The sequence below is a fragment of the Xiphophorus couchianus genome, chromosome 15, assembly GCF_001444195.1.
Source record: "Xiphophorus couchianus chromosome 15, X_couchianus-1.0, whole genome shotgun sequence".
In the NCBI taxonomy this organism is placed as follows: Eukaryota; Metazoa; Chordata; class Actinopteri; order Cyprinodontiformes; family Poeciliidae; genus Xiphophorus; species Xiphophorus couchianus.
In genome coordinates this window covers 211,529-226,715 of record NC_040242.1, presented here as the reverse complement: position 1 = coordinate 226,715, position 15,187 = coordinate 211,529, and the positions used below count along the sequence as shown (strand labels likewise).

Genomic DNA, 15,187 nt, shown 5'->3' with positions numbered 1-15,187 from the left:
ACACAAAATCTTACCAAGTAATTTTGGTCTAATTTCTGGTGCAAATATCTTTTTACACTTGAAATAAGATAAAACTAAGTTACAAGTAACTTTTCAGCAAGATATAGGAGCTTAATTTAAGTGAATAATTCCTTAATATTGATGAAAAGGTTTGGTAAAACTTTGACAGGGTGTCCATAAGACTGACACGACTTATGAACATGACACTGTCATAAACATGAAGGAGTCTTTATGAATGTCTATGACTGTTGTCATGAAGTATTCAGTAAGTAATGACACTTTTAATGCAAAGTTACTCTAAAAGTTCCTTTAAAAGTGTCAACTTTGTATGATTTTGTAAATAATGACAATTTAATGCAAAGTTGACCCTTTTTATGCAACTTTTAGAGTAACTTTGCATTAAAAGTGTCATTATTTACTGAATCTCACTTCATGACAACAGTCATAGATATTCATAAAGACTCCTTCATATTTATGACAGATGTTATGTTAATCTTACGCACACCCTGTCAAATAAAGTGTTACCAAAAGTTCTAGCTCCCCTGTCACTGTTACCTAGCAACGCCAGCCAAGCCCAGCCCATCACCTAGCAACCCAGTTCTAGTTCTACCTGCAGATTATTTTAACAACATCAGAAAATATCTTGTTATATAAAAGTGAAATAATCTGCCAGTGGAAATAGTATTTAGTCAAATCAAGCTCCTATATTTGCTGAAAAAAAAACAAACAACTTTTGAGTTAGTATTTATCTTATTTCAAGTGTAATAAGATATTTGCACTAAGAAATTAGAACAAAAATACTTGGTAAGATTTTGTTTTTGCAGTGTTAATTTTCATTTTTCACAAAAATAAACTTTTTTTGAGAAAATATGTAAAAGAAAAAAATATACGCATCATAAGTAATTTATAAACATGTCAAGAGGATTTGGAGGTTATATTCTGGTTTCCATTAATAAAAATGCAAAAGTACACTGCAAAAACAAAATCTTACCAAGTATTTATAGTCTAATTTCTAGTGCAAATATCTTTTTACCCCTGAAATAAGACAAAACTAACTTACGAGTAACTTTCCACCAAGCTGTAGGAGCTCGATTTAAATAAATAATTCCTTAATACTGATGAAAAAGTTCTAGTTCCATTGGCGCCGTTACCTAGCAACGCCAGTCAAACCCAGCCCGTCACCTAGCAACCCAGACCTATTTCCACCTGCAGATTATTATCTCGTTATAAGTGAAATAATCTGCCAATGGGAATAGTACTTTTTCATCAATTAATATTAAGCAATTATTGACTTAAAACGAGCTCATGTATCATTTACATAATTTGCTAATTAAAATAGTTTTCCAATCAATTCAAATTATACCACAAACTCTTTTCTGTGGGATATATGTCAGATTAGTTACTGGCAGTTAAAGAAATAAAATAAAAGCACAACGAACCACATTTGGTCATGCCAACTTCGTAGCATTTGCGAAGGCGGCACGCTTGGCAGCTCTTGCGTCGGTTCTTATCTATAGTGCACTGATTGGTTGCTGGACAGATGTAGTCGTTATGACCTAAAAGAAACAAAAACACAAAACATACAAGATGTGAATTTGTTACTTAATGAAAAAGAAGAGAAACTGATTGTTTAATTTTCCGTATTTTGCTCTCGTTTTAATTTTTCCAGTCTAATGGAGTTCAGTTTTGACCGATATCGGATCAGAATCAGAGTTATATTCACTGAAGCTGTGATTTTTGCTTGGATGAAGTTCATTCCTTTGCTTTTGTTTATGTTAAATCAGGCAGACTGGAAGTGAAATGAATTTATCAGTGGTAAAAACACAGGAGTGACGACGTCTTTAATTCATGTTTGGAGCCTCTAGTTCCAGTTGCCAGCAAAGACTTTGTGCCAAGACACAACTTGTTCTCGTTGTTGCTTTTGTAGAAACAGGAAGAACCGGTAAGCAAGCAGAATACCAGCTAGACGCCGACGCCGGACACAGACACCTTTAGATGGTCCAACATGCCTGAATCATCCCTTTGCTGTGCAGTCAAGTTCTGCTAATGACTTCGATATTTGACCCAGAGGTGCTGAATCAGAAACGCTACAGGACAGGGCCGCATCCTACACTGCAAAAAACAAAACCTCACCAACGACAAATGGTTTTGGTTTAGTTTCAAGTGTGAATATCTTGGTACTCTTGCAGAAAAGTTACTTATAAATTAGTATTGATCAGAGTTGGGTTACATTTACTTGAGGAACTTTTTTTGAAGAAATGCACTTTTAGGAGGAGTACTTTTACTACTCTGTACTTTTTACTTTTGAGTATTTTTATTATGAAGTATTGTTACTCTTACCCGAGTAAAATTTCTGGATTTTCTACCCACTAAATGAAAAACAAGCATGTTTTATTTAATCAAATATGCACCAGAACCACACCTGCAGTTTGTGTTAAAGTTTCATAAAAAATCTTTATTTAAAAAACTGATTTGGAATTTTGTTATTTTTTTGTTTATTTGAATTATTGTCATTTTTGTGCTAAAAAATACCAAAATTTCCACTTTATTTTACATTTTGGTCCATTTGATTATGTAATTTTTAAATATTAAATAATTGATAATTTGATCAGTTACTCAGTAGTGGAGTGGACTTTTGACTAAAAATTATTTTCCTCCTACTTCAGTCATTTCTTTTTACGTGAGTAAAAACATGTTGAAGTACTCTGCCCAAGTAAATATTTCCTTAATGATGATGAAAAAGTATTATTCCTACTGGATTATTTCACTTACAACATTTTTATGAGTGGAACTAGAAATTATTCACTTAAAACGAGCTCCTATATCTTGGTGAAATGTCACTTGTAAATTATTTCTGGACAGGTTTACCAGGATTGCCAATAAATGTGAAGGGTTGTGCACTGCAAAAACTCTAAATATTAAAAAGTCATTTTAGTCTAGTTTTTAATCCAAATATATTACTATACTTCAAATAAGATAAAACTAACTTACAAGTAACTTTTCAGCACAACATTGGAGCTTGTGCAACATCAATAATCACTTTATATTGATCTTTTTTTTAAACATACTGGTTCCTGTGGCAGATTATTTTACCTGTAACTATAAATTTTTCAATATTAAAAGTAAAATAATTTGCCAGTAGAATTATTACTTATCAATATTAATAAATTACTGACTTCAAAACAAGCTACTATATCTGACTGAAAAGTTACTTTTAAGTTAATTTAGTCAAACAAACTTTTGTCATTTTTGTCTAGACAAAACTAACTAGACTTTGTCCAGTTTTGTCTAGACCAAAGTCTGGATAAAAACATCTGCAATAATACAAAATATTTGCAGATTATTTCCTATAATCTGACATTTTGGTCTAGATAAAACTAGACCAACTTGCAAATTAAAACTTTTTATTTGCACTAAAAACCAGACCACAAACAACTGGTAAGATTTTGTGTTTTTTCAGTTGATATATTTTCCATATTCTGAACAAAGTTACCATCTTGTGATTGAGAGAACATTCAGTTGAAACCAACAGGGAAAACCCAAACAGGTCACAGCAGGATGAAGGTTCTGTTCCAGAGATGAACGCATAAAACTTTTAACCCGGTGAGTTATGGGGTTTGTAAACTCTTAGAGTTTAGCGTAGAAAGACTCAAAAGGTAAACATAAATCACAGATTAGCAAGAACATAAAAAAGCAGATAGTGGGTTTTTCTTTTGATTTAGTCTCACCTTGGATGCTCCTCTTGAAGAAGGCCTTGCAGCCCTCACATGACCACACGCCGTAGTGATACCCCGAGGCGTAGTCGTGACACACGGCGCAGTAGTGAAGGTCGCCCTTCCCGCCTGAAGACACCACGGCGTCCTCGTTCTCCTGCGACAGCTTCTTCGTGCTCTTACTAACAGACACCTTCACGTCATTATTTCTCACCAACACAAAAAACCATCTACTAATAGGAATTACAGAAACCCAAACTCGGATTTATATATAAAATAATCAACATTGTAGATGGAAAAACAAGTTAATTTCTGCCAAAAAAAAACTCACTATGTGAATACTTTTGCAACTAGAACCTAAAAATACATCAGAGAAGGTTTGACTTTTCCTTAAAAATGTAGCTACTCTACTGTTATACATACAAGACTAAATTTAGTTTCTTTCTCATGGATTCCAAGACGGCATATTAGGGCTACTGTAGATAGAAAACAAGAAAGGGAGTAAATTCTGCAAATAAATAAATAAATAAAATTCAGGAATTTTGAGAGTTAGCTTCAAAATTTTCTAAACGATGTGCAAATTTCTGAGCTACAAAACTCAAAGAATTCGAGTTAGCTAGAGGAAATTTTGTTTTTCTAGAACATGGACATTTCTGAGCTCCAAAAAAAAATAAAAATGCAAGAAAATATCCCCCATTTTTTTAAATCTCAAAAAGTTTAGAGAATGTTTTTTTTTTGAGTTTGAAAAAAAAAATTGCTAGAAAAAAGTACATGGAAATTTCTGAGCTCCAAAAATTAAAGATTAGCAAGTAAAAAAAAACTTAACATTTTTATTTTGGTCTCAGAAAAGCTTTAGAAAAAAAAACAACTTAGAAAGTCTGAAGTTTTCAACTTCTCAAACTCAGAAATTTCCAAAAGTCGAAAAGTTTCAAGAAAGAAAAAAAACCCAGACGTTTTTATTTTAATCTCATAGAATTTCTAGAACAAACGAGAACATTTCTGAATTTGAAAAGTTGAGCATTTTCAACTTTTTAAGTTTTTGTTCTATAGAATTTCTAAGATTAAACTCAAATCTTTTGAGCTTTACAGCAGAAATTTACTCTTTTCTTATTATTCTGTATACAATAGGCCTAATAATCAGTATTGGAACGTTCCGGGTCGCATACGGGCAAAAAAAAAGAAGATTTGGGCCCCATTGCCTGCTGTGTGAAACAAAAAATATTTGTAGATAAACAAAAAAACTCTTCGAAGTGCATCAATGCATGTGGCACTCTGGGCGTTTCCCGGCCTACCTGCTGGTCAGGACGTTCTCCCAGGGGCTGTGGACGGCCTGGCCGTGCTGGGCTCGGCCCGGGGAGCGTTGCAGCGGCAGGGCCGCTCCAACATGGCCGCTCCTGGGCCAGAACAAAGAGGCGCTCAGTGACGGATGGACAGACTGACACTCTGAAATGCTCTGACCAGCGTAGCTGAAAATCGTTGGACTGTAGAAAGAGATGGGGGTGAAGTCGTGGCCCAGATCGGTGTACGGCGCCGGGATGCAGATGGGCTGGCAGGCTTCGTGGGTCAAACCAGGAGACAAAATGCGACTGCCGACTCGGCTGGAGTCCACCTCCTGGAGCTGCAGCAGCGGCTGATGCTTCTCTGGAGAGGTGGCAGCGGCCATCGCAACAACAGGAGCTCTCAGGAAACGACAGCTACTACATCATCTGCAAGAATTTATTTATCCCGGCTTAGTCAGAGAACAGTCTAGGTGGAGCCTCGCTCAGATCAGCATGTCGTTGTCGGGAAATATCCTCCAAACTGATTGCAGACGGTCCAGTTTAAATCAGAGGAGATGGGGAGTTAAATCCCAAGGAGCCAAAAGTCCTGCCTTGTGGAACGCCACCACATGATGCTGAATGAGAAGAGAGAAGATACCACAAACTGAAGTAAGAATAGGAACATCGAATAAACAGTTTGGTTGAATTTAATGTAGAGAATATCAATTTTTGTAAAAACTCTTATACATCGACTGCGGGATGAAAACATATGAAGAAAAATAATATTTATTGTTTCAATCTTCCCATTAAACTACAAACAGAATATCCACCATCATTAAATATTCAAGATACTAAAAACTGGGGATGGACTTGTATGAAGATTTGGGCCAATATCATCATCCAATATTAATATTGCTGGTATGGCCAATAACCAAGAACACTGCAAAAACACAAAATGGTACCAAATATTTTGTTCTAGTTTCTAGTGTAAATATTTTAGTACATTAGATACAAGACTAAACTAACTTGTAAGCACCATATAAGAGCTTGTTTTAAGTAAATAATTCCTCAATAGTCATAAAAAAAACTGGCAGATTAATTTAACTTGTAACAAAAATGTTTTCCCATGTTCTATGAAATAATCTGCCAGTGGAACAAGTGCTTTTTCATCAGTGTTAAGGAATTATAGATGTTAAAGGAGTCCCTATATGTTGTTGAAAACTTACTTGTAAGTTAGTTGTTTTTTTATGTCAAATGTACTAAGATATTTGAACTAGAAAATAGACCAAAAATACAAGGCAAGATTTTTTTCCCTTCTGAAATTGACATGTTTACATTAAGCAAATGTATTTTCATAATTCCAATTGACAGTTTTATTGTTAATGGAAACGCAGCTGGTGTGACATGACCAACAAAATGCAACAAAATGGAAATAAATATAATCTGTTAATATGAGCCCAGTTTTACTATTTGGTCAGATTCTAATATGTTTAACAATGACTAATGTCAACCGATAATGTTAGAGCCAATATACCGCAGATCCCTGCTAAAAACAGACAGATTATTTCACCTATAACACAAGAAAAATGTCTTGTTATAAGTTAAATAATCTGCCAATGGAACTAGAACAGGGTTGCTAGGTGACAGGCTGGGCTTGCCTGGCGTTGCTAGGTAACGGCGCCAGTGAAACTAGAACGTTCTGATGAATATTAAGGAATTAAAAGAAGCTTATATCGAGCTGAAACGTTACTTGTTTTGTCGAATTTCAAGTGTTCTAAGATATTTGCTCTAGAAACTAAGCCAAAAATACTTGGTAAGATTTTGTGTATGTTTGTTCTTTTTATTTTTATAGGTCTACACTGTGTGGATTGCAGATAAATGTCTTCAATAATGCGAATCACACAAACTGTTGCACTTTAACACCAATATTAATAGGAGAAAGTGAAAGCTTGTGCAATATTTCCTGGTTTACAGTCAACTATTTGTATAAAATCTGTTTCCTCCAACTGTTTCTCAGTCACAGAGAGGAGAGAAAACACTGAACAGGATTTATATCAACAGACAGCTGGTACATGAACATCCAAGTCCAGTGGAGTTTAAGGAGCCGTTACCACCAAACGCAGCAAAGTGAATCATTCCTACAAGGCAGGAGTTTGTCTTCAGTCAGACTTGGTACACAGTGTCTCTACTTTCTGGCTCAACGCCCTCCACTGCAAGCCATTTCATTTCTTATCCAGAAAAAAAATAATTAATCAAATTCCAGAGAATCTTTTTCTCTTTCCAGCTAACAAAGCTTTACAAGATTAGTCTGGGAATAATGTGGGAACTAATTAGATACAGAACATTGCAGGTAATCACAGATTACCTTTGAAGTTGTGTCTTGAGTCAAAGCGTTTGTGTTTTTCTCCTCTAAATGTTTTACGCCGTGAATTAAACCGAACCTAGAAACATTCTCCTTCCAGCTGTGAAGAAACTCACTGAAAATTGGCTCCACGAGAGAAACACATATTATTGCAGCTCATTCCCCGTCCAAGACGTTTAATATTGATATTATCCGAAGCAAGCTGTGTGAAACAGAAACAGTAGAAACGCCACACTTAGACTTAGGCGGCGTATTTTGCTCAAATACTCGCAAGCTGTCGAGAGCCCATGCAGCCGCAGCCATTTTGGGCGCCGCCATCTTGGAAAAAGACTTCATTACCGTTTCCTCCAGGCGTTTGTTTTTTGTCAAATTAAAAGTGCTGCTGATTTATTTTATTTCGTATAAAAACATTTGTGACCTAATCAGGAAGAACTGTGAAGATATTTTAAAACGGGATGCTGTGACATGAAACTAGGCAGATTTATGCTAACGCTAAATGTAGCAGGAATCAGGTTTCACTTTTAATTTATTGCCTTTGTGTAAAGTATTTTTACACTCACATTGAATAGCATCAAACTGAAATTACTTATTTTTAAATTGGTTAATCAACCAATTTGGTTTTCTTTTTGATTCAGTAATTTAATAATTCTTACATAAATATAGAATAATAATAACAATAATAATAATAATAGTATTAACTAATAAATATTCAAAGCCAAACTTTAGATTTTAAGAAAACATAATTTTAAAATTCTTATATTCCATAAGTTACAATGTTAAAAACAGAGACAAAAGTTACAACCAACTTTCTGAGGACCTTTGTCTAATGTTTTTATTTATTATAATTTTATTATAATTATTTTTTTCAGAACAAGTCGCGCCCAGAGTGAGCTTCAGGGTATTTTCACACCTGATTGTCTGATTTGGGAACAAAATTGCTACTTTTTTTTACGTTTTCAGCTTTAGACTTAGACTGACTTTATTGTCATTTTGCATGCACAGGGTGAATACAGAAGGAAATTTCGTTGCATACGGCTCAGGACAGTGTTTTGAGCTTCCAATGTTGTGAGGTTACTCCCGAATAAAATAAAATACAGTATAAAATATTAATATAAATCTAAATATAAAATATAAAGTGCAGGAATGACAGTAAAATAGAAGTTATTTAGCTCTGTACATGTGCAAGGTATAAAGTGGAGACCAGTTTTTGAGTGCAGTTTGAGTGCAGCTTTCTCGCTGCACTGTGTCAAACTATCTGAGCTAATTAACAAACCTGTTCCCCTCCTCGCCTGTGGAGGCGCTGCACTAAAAACCATTGGAGGAAACAACAAAAACCTCAGAAGAAGACACTGAGTGCAACTTTCTTCTTCATAGAATGGAAACAAAAATGGAGTAGCGTCAGATTTTAGTGGTTGTGGGATTTTTCTTTAAATCTTTAGTAAAAAACCACTTGTCATTTCTCCCGCTATTGCTAGATTAGCACGTTTGTTTTGGCTGTATTTACCCAGAATGCCCTGCACTGTGGTTCACTTCCTGCTTTTGGAGCTCTGGTCCGCTTTGCATTCATACATACACATTCAAACCGCACCAGAGCTCACTTTAATCAAACCGAGACCGAGGTTCTTAGCCAGACCAAACTTGCTTTTTGGGTCCGATTTAAATTTAAAGTGATTATGATTATCTGATTCATCTCCTTAATAACAGATAGACTGATTAAATATTGCTCTGTAAATAAAGAAATAGTTTGACCGAAGGATGCTCTCTTCTACGTTGGTGCTGAAACAAATAGTGGATCAGTACATCTACAGAAATTCTGCACAAGCTAAAAGCAAAACCTCCAAAATGTCTGTAATACCAAAACAGCAACCAGTGAAAAGCTAAAATCTGCAAATACTTGAAACAATCAAACACCCAATATACACATTAATACACAAAGTGGAAACCGCCTTAGCAATACAGCAGAAGTCAACATCTACAGTCTTACTTATCCTCACTCTTGAGGGAATCAATCAATCTTACTGAGCCACAAATTGGAAGTCTATTAGTTTCTGATAGGACGGCCATAATGGAGCAGGAAATAAGTAGCATGAGGAAACATTAAAATTACATTAATCCAGACCGACCACAGATCAGAACCGCTCCAGCTTGAAGGGAGTCTTGCTACTGTTTCTGCAAAACGACGCTTGAACCAAAGCAAGTCCTCCATTAAAAATTTACAAAGGAAGCAAATCTAAGTCAAATCAAACAGAAAAAAGGGGGATAATAGAAAAATAATTTTTAAAAATCGCTGTCAGGAGACTCAGAGTTATCCAAGGCTGAAACGATTAATCAAATTATTCGATTATTGACATAATCTTCAACTAATTTAGTAACTGATTAATTGTTAACTGAAGCAGACAGACTCAAAGATTAATCTCCAGCAGTCAAGTGAGTTTCAGCAACACAGTAGTTCAGAGTGCTTCACATTGTAAAAATCCAAAAATAAAAAGTTATGGTAAGAAATTTTCTAAGGAAAGAAAAACTTGAACATTCTAAGTAAGAAAAAATTTGAGATCAGAAATTTTCTAGAAAAAAAACAAATTCTGAGTTTCAAAAGTCATATTTTCTTTTGAAACTAAGAAAATTTCCAAAGAAAAAATTTTCGACTTGTCACTCAAATTTCTTTAGTATAAATTTTTCTGATATTAATCTCAAAATTGTGGAACTTTTTAGTACATTTTAGATATTTCAAGCTTAGAAATAATTGAATATTTAAATTTTTTTTAAATAAAAAAAAACAACATTTCTGATAATCTGAAACATTGAGTTTTTTTCCAGCAAATTTTAAACTTTTCAAACACAGAAATCTCCCAAATTTAATTTCAGCACATTTCTGAGATTAATTTCTTTGGGTTTTTAAGGAAAATGTAACTTTAAAAAAAATTAAAAATTTGCCTGCAATCCCCTTAAATCTGTCTTTTCCCATTGCGGTGGGTTTTGTTCTAGGCTGAATGTCTATTATGTCAAAAATAATTACAGTTTAGCAATAACTGCAGCTTCAGATTTGCTTAACTCATAAATCCTCACAGAAAGAAGTCTAAACAATCACGCAGCTTTTCGCCTGGCGTCAGACGTACCGGTCGTTCTCCTCGATGTTCGAAACGGATTTTAATCATTCGTTTCTTCAAGCACACGATGATTTAAAGTCAAAATCAAAGCTTATGCGATGTTCAGGCTCAAGTTTAATTACACGGTTTGTTGGCTTATCTCTTTCGACTGAATAATGTGGAATGACGAAAGACAGCCTGGACCATTAAATGTAAAAACGGAAAGGTTAATAAAAAAAAATCACTGGTGATATTCAAGACATTTCTGAATCCATTTAAGGAGTTCAGCAGTGACCTCGCGCCTGCAGCCAATCGACTTCCTCCTAAAGCAGATGAGTCGCTTAAGAGTCAAAAAGATCCTCTGCCAGTTTTGTTTTTTTTCTGCTTCTTTGACAACGGTTCCAGGCTCAAAGCAGATGTGGATGAGTTTTTTTGTTTCTTTTGAAGATCTGACCTTGCCTCCAAACTTCCTCGCTGTCACAGTCTCCGGGAGCTGGCAGCTCACTGTGGGAGAAAAACTCCCTCGCGCTCCACGCCGCGGCTCATCCTGCCGCCACTAATGGCTCGCATGGAGCCGTCTCAAACTAGAAGACCTGGTAAATGTTACTCTGGAGACTTGAGTTTTTTTATCCTCAGCCAACCTTTTACAGGAGAAGAGACATTAAGTGGGAGGAAAAAAGGGACCAAATGTGCTTTAAAAGTCAATCGTAACGACTTTTGGGTCTGTCAAGCTGGATCACTTTGAAAAGTGACAAGAAACATTTCGATATTACGCTTTGCTGAAGGTCAGAGAGGAATACACTTGTTCAATCCACTTCTTTTTCTTCTTTTCACTTCATTAAATGTGGTGCAATCAAAGCTCTGGCTCCAAATGTTTTGGCTAGCACAAACTCCAAACTAAAACTAACATCCAAGTCATAAAAAGCTAAATCTGAAGTCCTCCCGGCCATTAGCCAGATTCCACAAAAGCTCAAGGTCGTGTCGTGTTCCCATCCTAAACGTTTCCCTGCCTCCTTATGGTCCAGGCGGATGAGGATGTGGAACTGCTCCGAAAGTTTCTATATACAGTAATGATCTGATAGTGGAGCTGTGAGAGGACAAAAAGCTAAAAAAGGCACATTTAATAAGCCGAAAGGGGAAAAAACCCACATTATTTATAGATTTCCAGCATCTAGAACTCAACATAATCCTTCAGGATTTATTCATTTCTGTCATTTTTAGGAAAATATAACAAAATTACACATTAATGAAGCTTCAGGATTTGCTTTCAGATTCATGAATGATGCACAAATTTAAGCTTTTATCAGCCAATTCCAATAGCTAACCTTCTGCAGTTCAGATATTATGAAGAGTTACAACTTTAAAATCATTAAAAAACACTTTAAACATCTTTACTAAATCTAAAACTTGACTGGGTTTTAACTTAAACATTTTGAAGAAAAGAAAGTCCAAAAATCACGTTTCAAATGAAATCTAAATAAAAGTTGTAGTAGTCCACAAACCAAAAGCAAAACTGTGCAACCTAATATTTTAGATCAAAGTCAGACTTAATTTTAATTAAATGGATTTAAAGAAGATTGTATCTCACCTTACAAACATCTATATCTTACCTGTATTATCGTGATTTCGTCAAAATATAAGCAAAAGGTTTAAGTTAATCAGAATTAATTAAATTAAAATCCTCATTATAATCACTGTAGTATTAGTAATAGGACTGGCAGCAATATTATTTTATACATAGGGAATTAGACAAATATCCTTTATTAAAGAGTCTGAAATTATAGTCTACAATTTAAATATTTTTTAAAAATTAAACAAATACATAAAACAAATTAACTTTAAAAAAATGTTTTTCAAATTATCTACGATTCAAAAAATATGAAGATACTGTACATAATTTTATTCTCTTTAAAATTTTATTTTTAAAGGTGAAATAGCAGAATATTTATAATTGAGGCTTTTATTGTGAAGGCCTGCAACAATTGGGCTATTACTGTATTTTACAGCTTTGACTGTTATTTTCTTTTTAAATACAAACAGTAGAAATGCCTAACAAAAGGAGAAGTGTTCTTTACTAACATCCATCAGCAAAAATGACTGGATTTAAACTTTAAAAGTTATATTTGTATCCAAAATGTTACATTTGTTTTGTTCTGTCTTTGGAAATGATTGGATTTATTTTAAAACTTCAAGCACTTAAAAAAGGTTGGCCACATGTAAGTTGAGCTCAGAGAGTTTTCTGTTGCTTGTTTGCATCTTAAGTGGAATGGAAAAGGAATGTGGGAAGTTGGAAAAGGGAAAAACCTCCCTGGAGCAAAAGTATGACCGAGTTTCCTCAGACAGACAATATTTTATAAGATGGAAAGAAAACAAATCAAATTGGATTAACAAAAGATAGAATATAGAGGAAAAAATTATTGCTTTCACTCAAATCCTTTAATTATACCCAGGAAAGACAATGGCTTGTTACTTTTCTGCAGAAAAACAGAAAAGAGAAATAAAAGGGTAAATCAGGTGAGACCAGAGTATCCTTATTTATGTTCTAGCTTTTAAAATTTATCGCCTTTCACAATATTATTCATCATCAAATATTTATCTAAATCCAGACAGGGATCTCGAAGGCTACATCTGGCCAGGTGTTTTAGTTTCGGAGCAGATGTCTGGCAGCCCACACGCCGAAATCACTAAACCGAAACCACTAAACTGAAATCACTAAACCGAAACCACTAAACAACACACATGTAAGTAACATATTGCAGGATTTTATCCACTGTGAAAATATGCGGTTCAGGTGAGATCAGGCCCGAGTTCCCACAGGAACTTCAGACGCTGTAGAGTCTGAATAGTTTTGGTCTCCAGCATCAGACAAGTTGGGAAATACTCCAACTTCTGACACCAGAGTTCAGAATATCTGCTGATATTATGAAACAACAGGCGAGTAGAAAAATATGCATGGAAAAAAAGAAAGAAAAATGAACCAGAAAAAATGTGTAAAGCAAAAAAAAATTTGATACAGACATTTATCAAAACTGATACAGCAGTAAAGAAATCCCAAGAGTATTCACAGGGAACTGCCACAAAATATAAATAAAGTTGCATTATAACCACATTTAAAATTCATATTTATTAGCTTTTACTTCTTGCGCGTTAGTTATACTTTGTTTCTGACAGCTAAACCAAAGTGGTAAAATAAACTCGTAAAATTTATGTGCTCTAATTTATCGTGTCGTTACCCGTCTTATCTTTACGAGTTTTACTCATAAATCAGGTCAAGTCAATGTTAATGTTTCACACTAGCAAAATGTTAGCAGATTCACGCTTGAATTTGTTGGTCATCAATTAAAACAACCTGAAAAGACATTTAAAGAAAGAGAAATAAAGGATTGCTCGACGGCACTGCCGTTATGAAGCAGCCTGCAGGTTTTGGGGAAAAGGAAAAAGATCCTGGGAGATTTTCCACATCAAAACAGCTGATTGTTTATATATTTATATGTTTATATACGTGTTTCTGAAATGTTCATTAAAAGCCAAGACAGATCAGACACATCAGCTGATGTATTTCAATGCTTAAGGATTTATTTCTGAACGAGTTCAAGGGTTGGTTTTAAAGCTGAGATCTGGTAATGATTACTGGATCCAGCAGCCGGATTTGTTGCATGAGTTAACCCCCCACCTGTTAACCAGGCTGATCAGATAAGTCTCCCCAGTTTTAGGCCTCCAGTTTGACGCCTGATTAATTCACCAGCTCCCCACCAATCCCCCGAAAGCTGTTTTATTACTTTAGCCGCCCGGAAAATTACAATCACCTGCTTTCTCGGAAGCTCCTGTTGTTGACAAACTTGTCAGCCCGGGCGCCTGAAGTCCCGCTGCGGGGTCAACAAGGTGTGAAATAACGCGGGAGTACCGGTCCGTTTGGTTCCGATCCGAACCGCACAAAGTCCGAGCGCGGAGCCGCTCCAAGCTGCCAGACTGCTCTGATTTCAGGACGCAAGTTCCAGCTCACAAGCTAACCAGCAGCTGCCTTCAGGGAAATAAATAACCAGGAACTGGCCGCGGTAGGACGCGCAGCTTCCGGTTGGCTCCTTCAAAATAAAACATAGCGGGTTACATACTGTATGCACTATTTGTAAAATCTAAATAATTATAATGAAGTGACAAAGTGACAGGTAGCTACACAGGCATATTGTAGATAGGAGAAAAGGAAAAGTACATCTCTGTCAAATTTTGAGATCAGTCTCAGAAATTTACCAGAAAATAACAAGAAATTGTTGAAGTTTGAAAAGTTTAACATTTGCTAGAAATAATAATACAAAATTTAGATATTAATCTCAGAAAGTTTCTTTAAAAAAGGAAAGATATTTCTGAGTTTGAAAAGTTGTAAAATTGCTAAAAAAAAAATACTAATAATAAAAAAGAAAAAGTCAAATGTTTCCAAGTTTGAAAAGTTACGCATTTTCTAGAAAAGAACTGAGAAATTTTGATATTACTTTCTGAAATTTTCTAGAAAAAGCAAGGGAAGCAGACAGGAAACCAAGTCTAAACAGATGAAAATTTGCCAGAAAAAATTCTGAAATATTTATATTAATCTCAGAATGTTTTTAGAAAACACACAAAGAAAAATTCAGAGTTTGAAATGTTCAAAATTTGCTGGAAAAAATTCAAATTTTGAGATTAATCTCCAAATTTTTCTAGGAAAAAATTAGAACATTTCTGATTTTCAAACATTTAAAATGTTAAACTTTTGGATTTTTTTTATTTTGAAGAGTT

At 34.9% G+C, this 15,187-nt stretch overlaps 1 protein-coding gene across 1 annotated transcript in view; it reads right to left on the bottom strand.

Annotated features, from left to right (window-relative positions):
• esr2a (estrogen receptor 2a) overlaps positions 1 to 14,463 on the bottom strand; it is a 28,611-nt gene extending 14,148 nt beyond the window's left edge. Inside the window, exons 1-4 of the mRNA XM_028039998.1 lie at positions 14,227 to 14,463; positions 5,006 to 5,607; positions 3,729 to 3,895; positions 1,440 to 1,556 (exon numbers count right to left, since the gene is read on the bottom strand). Coding sequence (XP_027895799.1) covers positions 1,440 to 1,556; positions 3,729 to 3,895; positions 5,006 to 5,376 — 655 coding nt within the window. The 5' untranslated portion in view covers positions 5,377 to 5,607; positions 14,227 to 14,463. The remainder of the gene's footprint in view (positions 1 to 1,439; positions 1,557 to 3,728; positions 3,896 to 5,005; positions 5,608 to 14,226) is intronic.
• Between the last annotated feature and the right edge of the window lie 724 nt (positions 14,464 to 15,187).